The sequence below is a fragment of the Lycorma delicatula genome, chromosome 1 (assembly GCF_047948215.1).
Source record: "Lycorma delicatula isolate Av1 chromosome 1, ASM4794821v1, whole genome shotgun sequence".
Taxonomy (NCBI): domain Eukaryota; kingdom Metazoa; phylum Arthropoda; class Insecta; order Hemiptera; family Fulgoridae; genus Lycorma; species Lycorma delicatula.
This window is the reverse complement of record NC_134455.1, coordinates 104388842-104407207: the sequence shown is the minus strand read 5'-3', so window position 1 is coordinate 104407207 and position 18366 is coordinate 104388842. Positions and strand designations below refer to the sequence as shown.

Below are 18366 nucleotides of genomic sequence, written 5' to 3'. Positions count from 1 at the left end.
TACAATCCCTTTTTATATTAAGCTCAGTGCATGCGTAGATGCTTATCTTACCACAGCAAAAAAATTTGTCCTATATTTTTCCCTTCTCCACACACTGAAAAATTTTTCTTTTAATTTATTGCATATTTTTAAACATAATTTCTTAATGTCTTAATAATTATAGTAGTAATGAAAGTGGTCCAAAAAATAATAATAATTACTTTAGTGGCAATATTGAGGGTAGGGGCGGCAATCGAAATTTAAAAATATCGGTTTTCTAATTTTTAAAATCTTTATGGGTTAATTTAAACTTTTAATCATAATATTACAATAAAATTCATCGTAATTCATCCTCCTCAAAAAAAAAAAAAAAAAATCATAGGTAATTTCTTTATTGGTTGCATATTTTTTAGCTTTTTTCATAGTAAAAGTAACAAAATCAAAATACTTTCTTGGAAGGTGACTTTGGGGATGGGGAGCATAAAATAATTTATAAAGTATCAATTTTGCAAATTTTTTAAACTAGATTCATGTACTATTATTTTTCCTCTTTATAATAATAAATAACCAATGCAGGAAAGTATAAAAACTTTGTTTTCAGCTTTTTTCAATATGTTTTACAAAACCAAAACCTAAGTCTTCAAAGAATAATATGAAGAATTAAAAATAATAATAATAAAAATTAAATAACGTGGAACAATATAAATATTATAATTTATTATTAAAATATAAGTAATATTTGAAATAGTAACCTAGTTTTATGAGAGAATATGTTGAGTAAAATGCACTGTAAGAAAAATTTCTGTATCATTCCATTGATTTTCTATCTACAATATATTGCGTAGTTTGTGACTTTATTAACTAATTTAGTCCCCAAAAAATAAGCTTATTCTAAAAAACTTGAGTTTTTTTGTTGTTATTTAATAGGTAAAATAATTTCTTTAGAATATAAAAAAAATTGTACATCATTTCATGATGTACATCATGTTTCATGATGTTGTGATCATTTCACCGTGTTTTCTAACAGACAATGAGATAAATGATATCTATCTGTGATAAACAGATTCGGTAGATTACAATAACTAACACTTAACGAACATTAATTATTTCACTCAACTAACATTAATATTACAAATGTATATTACTTTACGTACAACCCATAAGACGAATATATCTCATGATAAATTAGCATACTCATAGGCCAGCTATCAATGTATAATATTACCAGTACATTTTTTTAAACATTTATCCTCCTCTACCAAAATATATAAAAAAATTAGTCTTCTAAACACAAGTAACAATTTTTCCTTCTCAGGAATACAAATGAGGAAATAAATCCGTATATAAAAAATCTCACACTCTAATTAACATTAACAGTATTTTATATTACAAGAAAGGAAAACAAGGTTCATTAAACTATTTTTTGATGGTAGGTCTTCAAATAATTTTGATTTTCTTTTTTGAGCAAGATGTAGTTTACAGTTTGTAAATTACCATAATTCGCAAATTAATAAAAAAATCTGGCGAATAAGTCGTTTATTTATCTAATTAGAAATTTATATCTTAGTTAAATTATTTTTTAAAAACTTCAGTACACATATCCATGTATGATTCTTTGAGAGATTTTAATAGAAAATCTCCTTGCATGTTATATTTTTTAATCAAATTTATTTATGTTACCGGCTAATTTGAACTGCTTTTAGAATAAAATAATTAAACTTAAATTTAAAACTACACGACCATTTCAATTATTATAGTTACCGTTACTAGACACAAGGTAAATAGTGTAAGTAAGAAAAAAATTAATAATTAAATATAAAATGAAGAAATAATAAAAATAGAGAAATATTAAACTACGAAATGAGTATTAATATCAATGTTTTTTATTTTTAATAAATGAATCAATATACAGTGTGTTCGGAACGTTTCTTTGTACTGGAATTATGGAAATATAATGCTGAACCTTTCGTAATTATTATTTTATTTCCTTTGTAATTTTATTTCATTACTTTATAGAAACGAATATTATAATAATTGGAATAGTTTATAAAAGGTGTTGAAAATGACCTGCTCAAAAATTAATACAACACAATACATACGTTACAAATTGTTTTCAAACATTTTAATTAGCTGATGGACTAGAATGTCTCGTATTTATGCCGTTACTGCGGTACTTAGTTCGTCAGTCGTGCATGGGTAGTTGCGATGCACTTGTTGATTCGCTGCCACCCATAAATCTAATCTGGAGGAGTCAGATCCTGCGATCGTGCAGGCCACGTATCCCTCAAAATGAATCATTCACCAAAGACATTTTGTAAAAAAGTCACTTACCTGTTAGATGTGTGAGCTGTGGCACCATCTTAAATTGATTCCCACTTAAATGATTAATGAAGTTTTTTGAAACAGCATAATAGCAATATTTTCAAAAAAGTCTGGACCCACAATGCCCGTTCTACTCACACCGAACCGGACTGCAATTTTTGCTTCGTGTAAAGGTTGTTCGTGTAATTCAAGAGGGTTAGTTGTTGACCACAGTCAAATATTTTGTTAATTAATATAATCTCCCAGATGAAACCACACGTCATCTGTAAAAGTGTAATGTCGAAGATACCAACGGAATTTTGGTCAATAAAACGTTTAAACCACTGACGATAATTTAGCCTTTTGGATGATCTTTTTGGATTTAGCCTTTTGGATGGTTTTAGTTCTTAAAAACACATTACTTTGTAGAGGAAAAGTTTCAGTTATTTTCTTACAGCTTTATGTGCGGTAGCAATTCCGATATCTTGCTTCTGATAACTTACACATTGACTTTTATAGACTTTTGGTTTTGGTCATAGCATCCGAAATATCAAGCAGCTTCTGTTCGCTTAGTTAGGTAGTCTTCCACTTCAATCACCATCTTCAACAGAGCCTATTGCCCGAAAGTTTTAGATAAGAGTTCAAAGTACATTGCGTTGAGGAACAGGAGTATTGGTAAATTTTTCAGCAAACTTGTGCTTCACTAAATCAGTATACTTATCAATTTCACGAATGACATATTCAACGAGAAAAATGCATTCCTTTGCCAAAAGAACCATTACGTTTCTTAAAACTATTGATTCCGATAAACGAAACAAAACGAAGTAATTTCAATCACAACTCAACAACAGACGTATTGGTTTATCACTGAACAACGCACAACGAAGCCACAGGCAACCAAACTAAAGACGAAAGAACAGAATGCACCACATAATTCTAAAGCTACTGCATAGCAATTTTCCAACTGCACTGTACAAACAACCGTTGTTGTTATACCTAAACCCAGTTGAAAACGACGCAATTCTAATTTTCAAGCTCCTTAAAGATTAATTAGTTTAAGATTTTAAATAAAAATTTGTAAAACTTTTTTTAGCGTCTTCTTAAGTTTCTAATTTCAGTCAATAGCCGTTTGGTATAGTTCTTTATTTTTGCTTAAATAAATTAACTAACAAATGAATAATTAGTTCCTCTATCTTTATATATTAATTTAGCCGGATGAAAAAATCGACTTAGAATACAATTATCCATCATAATATAATGTAATAATTAGGCCTTCCTAAAATTAGGCCTAACTGAACTAAAATTAAGTATCTAATTACTTCCATTATCATTCATATTAAATAGATTAAAAAGAACGATGATCTCAAATTACAGAATAAATTGAATTAAAATGCACGTATTGAAAATTAACTCTTATCAATATAAGCTAAATTTTACCGGTTATTCAATTTTGGTAATTTTCATGCTAAAATTATGCAACAGAAAAAAAATTAATAGGTTACTCTGCATGAATGAATTTATTTTTCTATCAGCTGTTATTCTATTTAACCTAATTTATATATTGAAAATTTTTCCAGCTTTATTCTAAGTTATAATAAACCTGTTACCGACTGTAATTAATATTATTATTAAAGAAGGTATCTAAGATACCTTAAAAAAGTAAAAATAGTGTGTTATTAATATAATTAATTTATTGATAGTTTTTTAAATTAAATAAGCTAAAAAATGGAGACAAAATAATTACATTTTTAATGGTAAATTTTTGGCTTATTTTAATTGAATGATTTCTTCACTTGTGTTTTTTGTCACTTTTAAAAAATGATTTTTAAAAACTAGTTTTTTTTAAAATTATTTTATGTGCGGACGCATACACAGTAACTAATTGCACTTTAAGAGATTAGCCTGGCAAAAAGATATACATATAATAATTGGATGCCTCCACCATATGCTAATATTTCATCCCATGTAGGAATGGACATGCTAAGCGATTCAATCTACGGGAAAAGTAAAAGAAAAGATTTTCTCGTAAAATAGACCTGAAGAGAATTTTTAATAATCATTTATCACTGCTGAAAGATTTTTTCGTACTTTAATCCGTAAATTGAAATAATACCACTGTATTTCCATGAACTCAAACTGCAATAAATATGATGTGATTTTAATTGTTATTCCGCTTGAATTAAAAGCATTGTTCTCAATGCTTTTTGTCCATTATTAAACAATATTTTATTTTCTGTACACCTCAATAAAAAAACAATGAAAAACAAGAAAATCTTTTGAAGTACAATAATTGTTAGATTCCCATTGAATTTATTGTGATGATTTCGAAATATGAGTAACTATAGGAAAAAGGTTAGGTTTTCCTAATCTGTAAAATTCACCTTTTAAAAGTGAAAAAAAAAAAAACAAGTGAAGAAATCATTCCTTCAATATAGGCTAATAATATATTGTAAAAAACAAATATTTTGCGTGTATTTTTATTTTTACTGTATTATTCAGTTTATATCATTTTAAAAATTATCCTGACTTAATAACATAATATTTTTATTTTTTCAGGTTTTAAAAACCTTCTTTATTTAGTTTATTAAACCGGTAATAGTCTATTAAACTTAGAATAAAGCAGAAAACAGACTCAATAGATAAATTAGTTTAAACAGAATAACAGTTGATAAAACAACAAATTCATTTATGCTACAGAAACCTTTTAATTTTTCATAAGTAATTATTTTATATTGCATAATTTTAACATAGAGATTTAATTTTTCAATGAAGCAGATATTTCATAAATTTAAGAATTTCAGAAAGGATATTTCTTATCTGTAACATGTAAATATGAACGAATATTTAAAAATAAAAGATTTTCTATTTAAAAAAAATGTTTTCTTTGTCTTTATCACTTGCAATCGTTGATATTTCCAACGGTCTCTTGTTGTATTAAAAGAAGTTGAACAATTATATGGTATTTGCCAAAAATAAACTATTGTTCAGATTATTTAAGTAATTCATTCATCAAGTAAACTTTAAAAAATTTCACTTCAAATGGATATGTCAGGTACTAAAATTTGGAGAACTCAAAATAAAAATGTTTATCCTCTTTATTTAGAAATTGTTAAACAACTTACATATAGAGATGAAAGATTAGAATAGATTTTGCACTTTCAAGAAAATCAAAATATTCTAAATTTATTGTTAGTTTTATATTTTTAGCCGACTCCCAGTTTGTGATTTACTAAAAATTCTCTATGTAATAACGTAATCAAAACTATAGCATCTGTTTTCTGTAAATGTATTTTAATATCAGTTTCATATAATCGTACTGTTGACGGGTTTTATCCGTCTTACTTAAAATGGATAAACAATTTTTTTTAAAAATAATTTCTAAACTTGAATAGTGTTCTTATTTTGAAAAAAGATAATTTCTCAAATATGCCACTGCAGAATTAAATTTTTTTGAGGGGATTGGCACATTGCCTGGTTACTCTAATGGTTTATTATAGTTCCTTAATTTTTTTTTTTTAATTCTGTTTGTAGTTTTCAACACACCATTAATCCACTATTCTTACACCTTTACTGCTGTTTATCTAACTGACGATAATTTTTCTTATTCTATGTTTGGAAATAAAGTGTCGCCATAGACAGTAAAAATTATGTTTTTAAAAACTGAAAATCACCTCTACTTATATGGAATTCATAAAAAAAAATACAAAATTTAAGTATAGATGACTGACTGTTTTTCTGTTTTTGAAGCAACAATGAAAGAAAATTGTCGGAAATATATTACAAAAGTATTAAACTGGTTAGTGACATTTAAATTTATAAAACTAAAAAAAAAACCTATATACAAGTTTACTAGGTCGAAGTCTAGCTTACGGAGAAATAAATAACTGGATTATTCTTGCTGGACTAGAGAAACACCCGTTAAAATATCGTATTTGTATCCAGGGTGCTCCGTTTTATTAAAGCATAAATTATTCTACTTGTAGCCGAGGTATTTTATTTTCTTCTGTACATTTAAAGTAGACGCAACCGTTAAAAAATCACACAAGCTGTCTTGCCCTAATTCTTTTAATGAAAAAGAAAAAAGAAAATTAAACATATTTGTGTGTTAATTGCTTACAGTTAAAAAGATGTTAATTTAATTAAATTTACGTTATATTTATTGTTTTTCTACGTAGTCTTCTTGATGTTTCACACACTTTACCCAACGTTTCACGGACGTACCAATTGCGTACCAACAGTTCTTCGTTGTCAAAACGATGACTTCCCAGTATATTTTTCAATAACCCAGACAAAACGATTTTAGGGAAAAAGTCTGGATCGTACAAGGGAATGTTCTAAGATTTCCCAAAAACATTTTGTCCAGTTTATCCCGAGTACGTTTATTTCCACTATATCCCGAGTACGGCTGTGTGAGGCTTGGTATTGTCGTGAAGGATAATCACATTTCTGATTGGCCAGTACAATAATTTTTCCACAACACCCTAACCACTGGGCCATCTGACAACATAGACCCAGTTCTGCTTTTAGAATTTTTAATTAATATTGAATTACTCAGTGACCATATATTATATTGCAAAAATACTCAGTTATTAAAACTACTTCACATTAAAACTAAAAGTACAGAAATTTCGTAGAATAAAATGGCATATTGGGCCCTAGTTATTCATTCATCTGCTATTCTCACGTACTAATATTCAAAACTGTATGGCGTCATACAGTAATGTGAATAAGTTCATATAATTAATAACTAAGTTATTAATACTAATTTCATGTAACTAATATGAACTAAGTTGTAAAATTACAACATGTAAAACAGTACGCTTAAGAACTAATGGACTTTGACTTTACAATTGTGATCTCTTTCATATTGAAAACCGGCGGCTTATTACGATAGGATACCTTATTCTTTTCGTATGATAAAATGTAAAGGCAATAAATAGATTTTCGTAGCTATATGCATCGAAGGTTTAGAAAATAGAGTACAAAGTTGCCCGAAAAAAAGAATATAATTTTTTGGATATGTCTGTATGTCCTGTAATCCTGTCATCCTACATCAGACACTGGATAAGTCTGCTTTTAGTTTCAGCCAAACCATAATTTTGCAAAATGTCGTGATTTTCATCTTCCCAGGGAGTCTTTTTGCTTTTCCTTTATACATCTTCAGTGCTATTCGTCTTTTCTAAGTATAGTTGCATTAGAAAGTTATTGACTGTTGCATATGACAGATCTAGCAACTCTATTTCTCTCTGCTGGTTATGCCAGTTCTTACGTGACGCAATCTAAAACCAGAATTATACCTTCCCTCTTTCTGATTTGCTGTAAAAGATAGTTGTAGTTCATTATGACTAGTCAGGCAATTTACATGGGGTAATGTATGCACCCATATATCAGAGGTCTGATTTGCCGCATTGAAAAACCCATTGGAAAATGGTCTTAATGGCAAGCAAGATCGAAGCTTTTGTCTCATTCACCTCATACTGGGACTCCTTGCACCAAACTACTTCTGCATCTGGTGGTTTGGTATGCGTAGTTTCACACTTCGCCTCTTTAAGTGAAGGAGGTAATAGATTATTTAAGATCGGAAAAATAATCTGACTTTCTTTCTCTTCCTAAAACCATTAATTTAAATCACCGGCTTCAGTAACAGGCAATGGTCAGTCCCGACTTTATTTCCTGTTTATTTGAAATACCAAGACGTTTATTTCTTTCTATAAATGTAAACAAAAATGTTATTTACTTACTGTCATAGTTACCAGCTGTTTGAACTTAATTATGTAATACGCGTTATTAAAGTAAGTATTAATTTATATACCAAACAACACACATCTCTCTCACAATAACACTAATACATACAAAGTTTAATAAAGAATTTACTCAAAATATGGCTACTTGTTTATTTAATTTATATCTGTGAATTAGTGCTATGGTGAAAAATAATGTAAAGAAATTCTGTTATGTGAATTTACAGGCAGTAAATCCTTGAAACCGTAGAATTACTGTGGTAAATACCACCTACCATCGAGAAGAATGGCTAGGTCTATACTGACTGGAGACGATGGTTGTCTTACATTTTCAGCGAAATTTACCGCTTTCTTATAAATTTCTAAAATGATATTTTTCGTGCGTTTCGAATTGTTTTTGCTGTTTTCGAATCTTTAATGATGAATTAGAGGCAATATTTATAGCTATAAAACAAGTTTCAACAAGATGTGAACAAAAATAATCTAATTAATAACCTTGCTTTCAACCAGTGAGTGCATTTCATTTCTCTTATGAAAACCACTCATATTAAATAGGAAGTATTATGTAAGAGACTATTAATATTTACTTCACTGGGCGACAGAAATAATAAGTCAATCGTACTTCCTTCTCCCAGTCCACTTCGTATCCCAGTCCATCCGTTTCCTTCATAACTGCAGATGAAACCTATTAAAATTATTACTTAAAAAAATAATTGCAAATGACTGAAGGATCGGTAATCACTTTAAAAAAAATTCCAAAACGACAATGTATTTCCACTAAGCAGCATATTAATAAGAAATTAAAAAAAGAAAATTTTTAATATCTGATGAGGCAAGGAAAGGAGAAGATATATATTAGAAAAAATCAGGCGTATTTAACCTTCCGTCTGCACACTTATTTTTTGTACACACGGACTACACACTGGGGTCTACCAGACCCCGTTTTATAATTTTTTTTTTTTAAATTATAAAATTATATTCTTCATTACAATTATATATAACTTCAAAATATATCATTGTTAATTAATTGATTCGAATTTTACTTTAATTATATTCCACATATTTCATAAATATTTTTCTTAAATAGTGTCACTTATTTTACATTTTTTATACAGGTTTACATATTAGTTTCAAAAAAATTCATATTGATTAAGGAAGAAAAATTCCATTTTATTATTTTTTTTAAAATGTATATTTATTAAAAAATATAGAAGAAAAATACTTGTTATTTTCACCTTATACGGAAAGTTATAAATTCAAGTTTCTTATATTGTTACTCTCTTACTACACAACATAATGGAAAATGAAACCAAAATCTATCTTCTTTTGTTTGAAGTATTACTAATCTTATAACTTTGCAAAATAAAAAGGTTTGAATTTTTAATCCAAACATGAACTTTTTTTCTAACTAAAAAACTAGGGGTTCTTACACTGTTTCTGCTGGTGTCAGGTTGGTTTCAGCTGCTGGTAGAAATAATGGCTTCATTCTCCTGCTCCTCATCAAAAATATCATCTTCAAGTTCATCTGACTCCTCTGATTTCTCCACACAAAAATCCTTACCATCACCAATTAAAGAGTCTTCACCTCTTTCATACTGCTCTCGTAAAAAGTCAAGGATTTCACTGTCACATATCTGACTGTCAGCTAAAGCATATTTATATATCAAAAAATTACCATAAAATCAACAATATAATCTGAAAAATATACGGAATAAAAGATAAAGCCGTAACACAAAATGTTTACATGGAGTGCACGCTCGGGTTCATTAGACCCCGCTACTATTATAACACAAAGGCTGTTAACAACTGGTAAGTCCAACCTTGAGACTGAGTATTAAGGTCTGCCAGCCTAATTTACAAATCTGAAAAATTTCCCTCACATTTAAAATAAAGTAACTGCATTTATTTTAAATTTTGCTATACACACTTGGTCCATTGGACTCCAGTGTCTATAGGAAGGCTTCTGCGTGTAATATATTACACACAGTGTAATTTATTTGGCTTCTTTTTTTTGGATAGAAATCTCCTACGATTTGAATTCAAAATTTCAAAACTTATTTTGTGAAATTTTGTTAAATGGTATAAAAATTATGACGTAGCATTAAATTTGTGCTACCAATTTTCAAAAAAGTGTTTTATACACTTTTATTACACTTGTAATTTTTTGAATAATATTCGGTTGGGTATCGACCAAGTACAAACGCAGGGAACAAAAGGTTTTGTGGCAGTGAATTACTTATGAATATCTCTGCTATTGTTGATTAAAATGATTAAATCTGCTCGTATTAAAACAATTTTAGTTTGGAAAAATCAAATAAAACTATACAAAATTTATTGAATTGAAGAAAAAATTATTGCATTTGAAAAGTTAAAGTTTTTTGTTTCTAAAATCGAATTACATGTTTTAAAACTGGTAAAATGAAGTGAAGGAGGAAAAAAAGGGAAAGATGGGTTAGAAACAGTTAAAACAGAAATACTAAACTGTTAAATTTTGACTAATTGAATGGATTTTTACTTAAAACTAGGGTGACATTTAATACCGGTAGGGATACTTAAGACTAGCCCACCGAGTTGGTTTAGTGGTGAACGCGATTTGGAAGTCGAGAGTTCCACCGTTCAAGTCCTAGTAAAGGCAGTTACTTTTATACGGATTTGAATACTAGATCGTAGATGCCGGTGTTCTTTGTTGTTGGGTTTCAATTAACCACACAATTCAGGAATACTCGAACTGAGACTTTACAAGACTACACTTCATTTACACTCATACAAATTATCCTCATTCATCCTCTGAAGTAATACCTGAACGGTAATTCCCGCAAGCTAAACAGAAAAAGAAAGAAAATAAAGAAGGGGTACTTAAAACTAGATATGAGTAGCAAGAGGATGAATTGAGATAGCACACGGAATAACTTACGATTACATTCATAGTTGATTAATAATGATACCACCTGCATAGTATGTTATTTCCACGTAGAAATAGTTATGTATCTCTTGTCATACCTTGTTTTTGCTGTAAAGAAGCCCGTAAGAGTGCGCTAATATCCAATTAGATATAACCAAAACCCAACCGGGTTGATGTAGTGATAAACGTGTCTTCCCAAATCAGCTGATTTCGAAGTCGAGAGTTCCAACGTTCAAATCCTAGTAAAGGCAGTTATTTTTATACGAATTTGAATACTAGATCGTGGATACCGGTATTCTTTGGAGGTTGGGTTTCAACTAACCATACATCTCAGGAACCGTCGATCTGAGACTGTACAAGCCTACACTTCACTTAAACTCATACATATCATCCACATTCATCCTCTGAAGTAATATCTGTGGGTGATTCTCAGAGGGTAAACAGAAAATCAAAAATATAACCAAAAGGATTAGATAAAATAAGCACAGTTAAAACGAAGGGTAATGTTGAATAAAATGTATTTGATACTATTTAAACAAAATTATTATACTGTTTCTTTAATGATTTATGAAATTTAAAAATTAAAAAATTAGCAAACAGTTTTACATGTGTTTTAAAGAACACATGTTCTGTGTTCATTGCATTTATAGAGCAGTTCTTATTAATGACAAACAAGAGTAAAACGAAAAATATATATTATAGAATGGAGTGGGTGATAATGTGGCAAGCCCGATTTAAAGCGTTAAATTCATCAAATAAATACAGTAGTGTCAAATAAAATGAGAAGATGGGGTTAAAGAACATATACAGGGTGGGGATTGTTGCCTTAAGCGAACCACTCTATAAACGTGCACCACCTGAATTACAATGAGTATCTTAATAGAATTTCTCAAAGACATTTCCTTGTTAACATTTAAATGTATTCTGTCAATGACAACATTGTTCTTATTTCATTTGCTTTTAGTTTTTTTTTTTTTAATTTCTGAAGTCAAAAGCTTCATTATTCTGTTTGTAAATGTTTAAATTAAAAAAATACGACTTAGCATATTAAATCTAAAAATACTGTTAAAATATAATTGCAATATTAAATTTTTAAGTGTATATTTGTATCTATCTTCAATTCAGAGTTTCTTGTTTGTTTTGATCTATCGCTAATCGTTTGTATAAATTAATTAGAACCTGAATTTTTTGAAAATCTATAATTAAATTATACTAGGAAGTCATTGCATGTATAATTTAGTAAATGAAACGTTTATAATATATGAAATTAAAATAACCAGAAGAGTTTTTAGGGTAGCCTAATTTGATTTTGAGAATGTAAATAGGTAAAAGCTTGAAAAAAATGAGTAGATTCTGAGTTTTTTTCTGAAGTATTATTCTGTTAATGATAAAAGTAAATTTATCAAACCGAATGTTACCGTAGTTCACAATAAAACATTCTCCCAGAGTATGGAAATTAAAGAAAACAATTTTTTTTTTTTGTCTTCAGTCATTTGACTGGTTTGATGCAGCTCTCCAAGATTCCCTATCTAGTGCTAGTCGTTTCATTTCAGTATACCCTCTACATCCTACATCCCTAACAATTTGTTTTACATATTCCAAACGTGGCCTGCCTACACAATTTTTCCCTTCTACCTGTCCTTCCAAAATTAAAGCGACTATTCCAGGATGCCTTAGTATGTGGCCTATAAGTCTGTCTCTTCTTTTAAGTATATTTTTCCAAATGCTTCTTTCTTCATCTATTTGCCGCAATACCTCCTCATTTGTCACTTTATCCACCCATATGATTTTTAACATTCTCCTGTAGCACCACATTTCAAAAGCTTCTAATCTTTTCTTCTCAGATACTCCGATCGTCCAAGTTTCACTTCCATATAGAGCGACACTCCAAACATATACTTTAAAAAATCTTTTCCTGACATTTAAATTAATTTTTGAAGTAAACAAATTATATTTCTTACTGAAGGCTCGTTTCGCTTGTGCTATTCGGAATTTTATATCGCTCCTGCTTCGTCCATCTTTAGTAATTCTACTTCCCAAATAACAAAATTCTTCTACCTCCATAATCTTTTCTCCTCCTATTTTCACATTCAGTGGTCCATCTTTGTTATTTCTACTACATTTCATTACTTTTGTTTTGTTCTTGTTTATTTTCATGCGATAGTTCTTGCGTAGGACTTCATCTATGCCGAAAACAATATATATATATCTTATAACACTCCCGGTAACGGAAGGATTCCAACGCGGGATAATACATCTAAATCGGTTCAGCCATTGATCTGCTATGGTGGAACAAACTTATATATATATACACCTTAAAAACATTACACTCCTTTTTGGGCAGTCATCTAAAAAAGCTGCTATTTGAAAAGCGGCTAAAAACTAAAAATAAAAAATCAAACTTGGAAAGAACAATAAAAAACGATTAAATGATAAGGAGTTGTTGGCAGGAGATCTTTTTAGATTTTTATCCATTTCCCATGGATATAAAACCGACTTTTTGAAACAATTAAAATCTGTTGTGGACACCACATAAGTTCCTTGTACGCCTATTAAGGTACATATAAACTTTTTTTTTTCTTTAAGTGAAAAGTACATAAAGTTTTATTTCATTAATAACTTCTGATATTTTTCTTTTTTTGTTTTATTGTTATTATTCAATTATTATTTACTGTAAAAATCGTTTTACAAACAGAGGCTGATAATTTTTAATTAATCAATACATTTAATTTAAAAATAAAAGTTCAAGAAGTAGATGAAGTTTGATTTAAACCGATGTGCCTTCCTCTTGTAAGATCCAATTATTTCATTAATTAAAGTTTTATTTAACTATAACTCTGGAACCAATGAAAATAAGTAACAGTTTTGGTACATTACTGAAAAGCTCTCAATGAGGGCTTATTTTACTGCTGTTAAGAAATAGTCCAGAAACCAAAAATTTGGATTTTGGGCTTGTTTGGACACTTTTGATCCAGTCGATTGAAATCAAAAGAGGAGGTGCAAAACTAGAAATTACAACAGTCCTAAATTCAAAATTTCAACATCCTACGGCTAATCGTTTTTGAGTTACATACATAAAGACGTCACGGCGAAACTAGTCAAAATGGATTCAGGGATAGTCAAAATGGATATTTCCGTTGAAATCTGAAAATCAAAATTTTTTGCGATCACAATACTTCCTTTACTTCGTACAAGAAAGTAAAAAAGAACCTAAAATAATAAAAAAAGAAAATGCTATATATATATATTTTTTTTAATGCATATAATATTTTCTTAGTGACAATAAAAGTGATTGTATAATGAGATGAAATTGAATAGATTAACTGAAAGATTATTGGGGAATACAATTAAAATTTAACACCTATATTGATTGTTTCCATTTATTATTAAATACTTTAGTAACCTCATGAACAAAGATAGAATGCGACCACACACACACGCGCGCGTGCACGAAGAGAGAGAGAGAAAATAATAATAATAATTTATTTATATATTTCACTTATACAATAGAACAGCAAAGCCTTGGTATATGGCATATTAAAGACAAGTGATACAAATAAAATTAATATAATATTAATTTCAATTATGATATTAATGATTTTTAATTAAATTCCGTTGCATATAGGTGATATTTGATCTTCTTATCAAAGCTCACATCAAAAAGATCAGTGTCCCTGTTTAATCCATGAACAATAAAATATCTCTAGCCAACGGCGAAAGACGCCTTCTCCGACTCAAGAATAGGAGACGATGATTCCTTACACCTAACCTCTGCAATCTATTCCCAATGTTCGAAATATCAAATTTTTTTTAACATCACTGGCCTTATGAACATATATGACATCTTACAATGTGCTTCTGTGTTTTTAGTGACGGTAAGGCTTAACACGTACACTGTCCCTGGCAACTAATATTATGCCCGCCGTAATCTCTTCCTCGCAGATGGAAAAAAAACTTTCTTTTGAATCGCCTTAATCTAGTGTTATTACACACTCTTTTATGGTTCCAAATTACCATACAATATTCCAAAATCGATCAACGTTATTTCGGTATAAGCTTAAGATTTACTCTCTTAAGAAATGACGGCTGTTAATGTTTGTAAAATGACGGCTCACCCACTGTATTAATCCTATGTTCCTCCTACATTTTGATAATATGGCATCCACATGCTCTGTAAAAAATAATTTCTCATAAAATATTATGCCTAAATTTACAATTGTCTTTACCCTCCTGATACAAGAATTTCCGATTTTATACGCATACTTGATAGGAAGTGTTTTTCATGTTACAAAAATCATGGAGGTTTTCTGAAGGAAAGGATCAAGGCAATCTCTTTCTTACCGACTATTCATGGGTTCTGTTAATATTATCCCGTAAGACCATCATACTTCCATAGTTGTCAGTTTTTGAGTAAATTTTCAATTCGCTAGAATACTAGATACAATAACCTTCAACAAGTCTTTTGTTTAACAAACAAAATAAATAATAAAGGGCGCAGAACAGTTTGTGGCACACCAGATGTCGCCGGAAATACTTAGACTCTTTACCAGTAAGTTTTATCCCAAAGATCTTCGATATAGATATGACCTAATCCATACAAGCATCGCCCCCTGAACGCCATATATCACAAGTTTCTATACCAGTATAACAGGTAGTACAGAGTCCAACATATTCATAAATTCAAAATATCACCTGCCCTTGATTTTCTAATTCGGTGCAGTATAATTCATCAACTCTGCTAGATTTGCGGCTGCAGATTTATTCTTTATAAAGCCATGCTGACACTCATTAATATACGTATTAAAAGAATTATACAAATATTGATATATTATCTCCTCAAAAATCTTGGTCACTACGTAACATAAATACCGGTTGATAATTTTTTATATCAGGTAAGTCCCATTTTTTTTGCATCGGTGACACAATTGCAATTTTCCAATAATCCGAAAACATACCCATCAATAAACATTAAACATATCCAATATTAAATTTGAAAATTTAATATTAGATTGGTTGTAAATCCAACCCAGTATCGGAAACAGCAGGTCAGCAAGCCCATTAATAACAAACGAGGGAATCCCATCTACTTCAACAGCTGACACTACTCTCAATTTGTTAACACTTGAAGTAAAATCTTTGGTTGTTATATTAGGAATATCATCAATATCAAAAACTTCAATATCAGCTATTTCTCCTTCATTGTCATATATATTACTAGAAGGCTGGTAAACAGATTAAAAATATTTGCCGAATTCGTCCGAAAGGTTGTCAGCTTCAGTAACAACATCGTTCCCAAATTTCACCTTTCAGTCTATTAGCATAAATTTGTCATTTTATATAACTTCACAATAAAAATACATTTATTGAATTTATAACAGGTGAATTAAGTATCAATTAGAATACTATTTATTTTATTATGCATATGTTAAAGAGAAATATGAAACTGATGATTTTTTTTCATTAATCCATTACAAATTCCTAATTTTATTTAATATTATTTCTTAATCCAAATCTTATCGATATTAATAATTCTTACCTTCATCGGATTTTATACATACAGTTACTTTTTTTAAGAATAAGTTTTGTACAAATCGTTTTTCCATATTATATTTTACTGTATGAATTTCAAAATTGTGTGTTCAAAAAATTATATTTGTGTAAGTAAAAATTGTTTTTACAGAAAGGAATATATTTAGGAAAAGGGCTTAATTATTTTTTTAACTGGCACTGAAACAGTACTGCATATCTCGTTCAAAATGAATTCTGGCATACATAACTATAACGTTAGTTATTTTTACATTACTGCTTGGTGTGGCGGCGCAAGAGCAAATCTGTCATCAAGTCTGTGTTAAACATTTATCAGTAGCTATCAGGTGCAATTTATTTAACTTAAAAATAGTAGAATAATTAACTATAGTTGTTTTAGTAAATAACAGAAATACTTTTAGTTAAAGATTTACAACAGTATCTTAATGTTTGAACTTGAAATACACTTCTTGTACAGACATGTGGGTATGTTAAAATAAAATTATTTTTATTTATATTTTATTATTAATAATTCAAAACTGATAGATACTTTGAAAAGTGAAAAATATATGCGGACTAACCGTTAAAATTTAATTAATTAATTTAATATACATTATTTTTCTTTGCCGACTAGATTTTATGTTTATGTATCAGTAATTTTATGTTTAACTTTTTAAAAGATGTTCAGTAAAATTTGAGAATTTAATATTAAATTTAAATAAATATAATTATTAAAATATTTGTAAATTTAACTAAATTTTATTTTAAGGAAATATAAAAAAGAATTAATTACAATTCCAATAAATATGCAATAATCGTATTAATGATAATGATTTCATAAAAAGAATAATAATTGATGCAGAAATTAATATACATGAAATGCAAATACCAGATAAAAACATGATAAACGAAATTGCGTACATTATGATGCAAAAGACGAGTAATTTATAACATAGCACATATTATAATAGAAATCATACATATACCATAACTACATTCAAAATAAAGACGCAATAACATTAAATTAATAAAAATAATATTTGAAAATAATATATTTCGATAAACAGGATACATTATATATACGAGTATATATAAATAATTATATTTAAAATATGAATAAATAATTTGCGGAAAATAATCTTATGGAAATAGAAGAGCCTGTAAATAAATTCTGAAAAATTACTAAAAATATTGTAAATTAATATCATATACACTTATTTATAACAGTAGTACAAAATATCATAAACGACATTATCCTTTTATACCAGCTACTACAAAATGATAATGTTTACAAATATACTTAAACAAAATTTTCCAATACGGCCTTATATTAATTTTAAAGCAGGAACATCATATTTCAGTTCTAAAAAAAATGGAAAAATATTTTATAATAAAATAAGTTTATATAACATTAAAAAAAATTATTTCAATTAATAAATAAATTAAAATAATTTAGTAATAAAAATAATTACGTCACGGAGGTCAATACCGGTTAGCTGAAATATAACTTACACTCCGTTCAAACTTTTAGGTAGATTTCATAAGAAGCTACCTATTGTAATGGGTACCATGATTCGACGTCCGGAAAATTTCGACATATCTTTGCGTTTCACATTCCTCAGACCGGAAACTAACTTCAGTTAATTAGTTTATATATATATCTTTTTTTTCACTTTCTTGTGGACATGATAACTGCCGTAATTTTATGCCAATCACTTTCAAACTGATACATAGAATATAACAACCCAAAATCTCGGTCGAGTTCGTTAACGGGCAAAATCGGAGCATGGGGGGGGGGCTTTTTCGAAAAACAAAATATCGCTATAACTTTTATATTAAGTAAAATATTTAATTTGTTTAAAGTTCCTACTATTCTTTGGATAAGGGCATAAAACTTATCTAAGTAAAGTTTTTTTG

At 28.8% G+C, this 18366-nt stretch overlaps 1 protein-coding gene across 8 annotated transcripts in view; it reads left to right on the top strand.

The window, feature by feature from the left end:
• Positions 1-18366, top strand: part of LOC142320636 (neuropeptide CCHamide-2 receptor-like) — a 126258-nt gene that overhangs the window by 68824 nt on the left and 39068 nt on the right. The window contains exon 1 of one of the 8 annotated variants that reach the window (XM_075358679.1): positions 16663-16796. The exons of 5 other annotated variants lie outside the window; for them this stretch is intronic. Coding sequence is in view for 1 of the 3 variants with exons in the window: in XM_075358670.1 (XP_075214785.1) it covers positions 16930-16931 (2 nt within the window). In the remaining 2 variants the exon portion in view is untranslated. Of the gene's footprint in view, positions 1-16662; positions 16936-18366 lie in introns of those variants that run through there. 2 more of the 8 variants (XM_075358696.1, XM_075358670.1) reach the window with 2 other exon arrangements.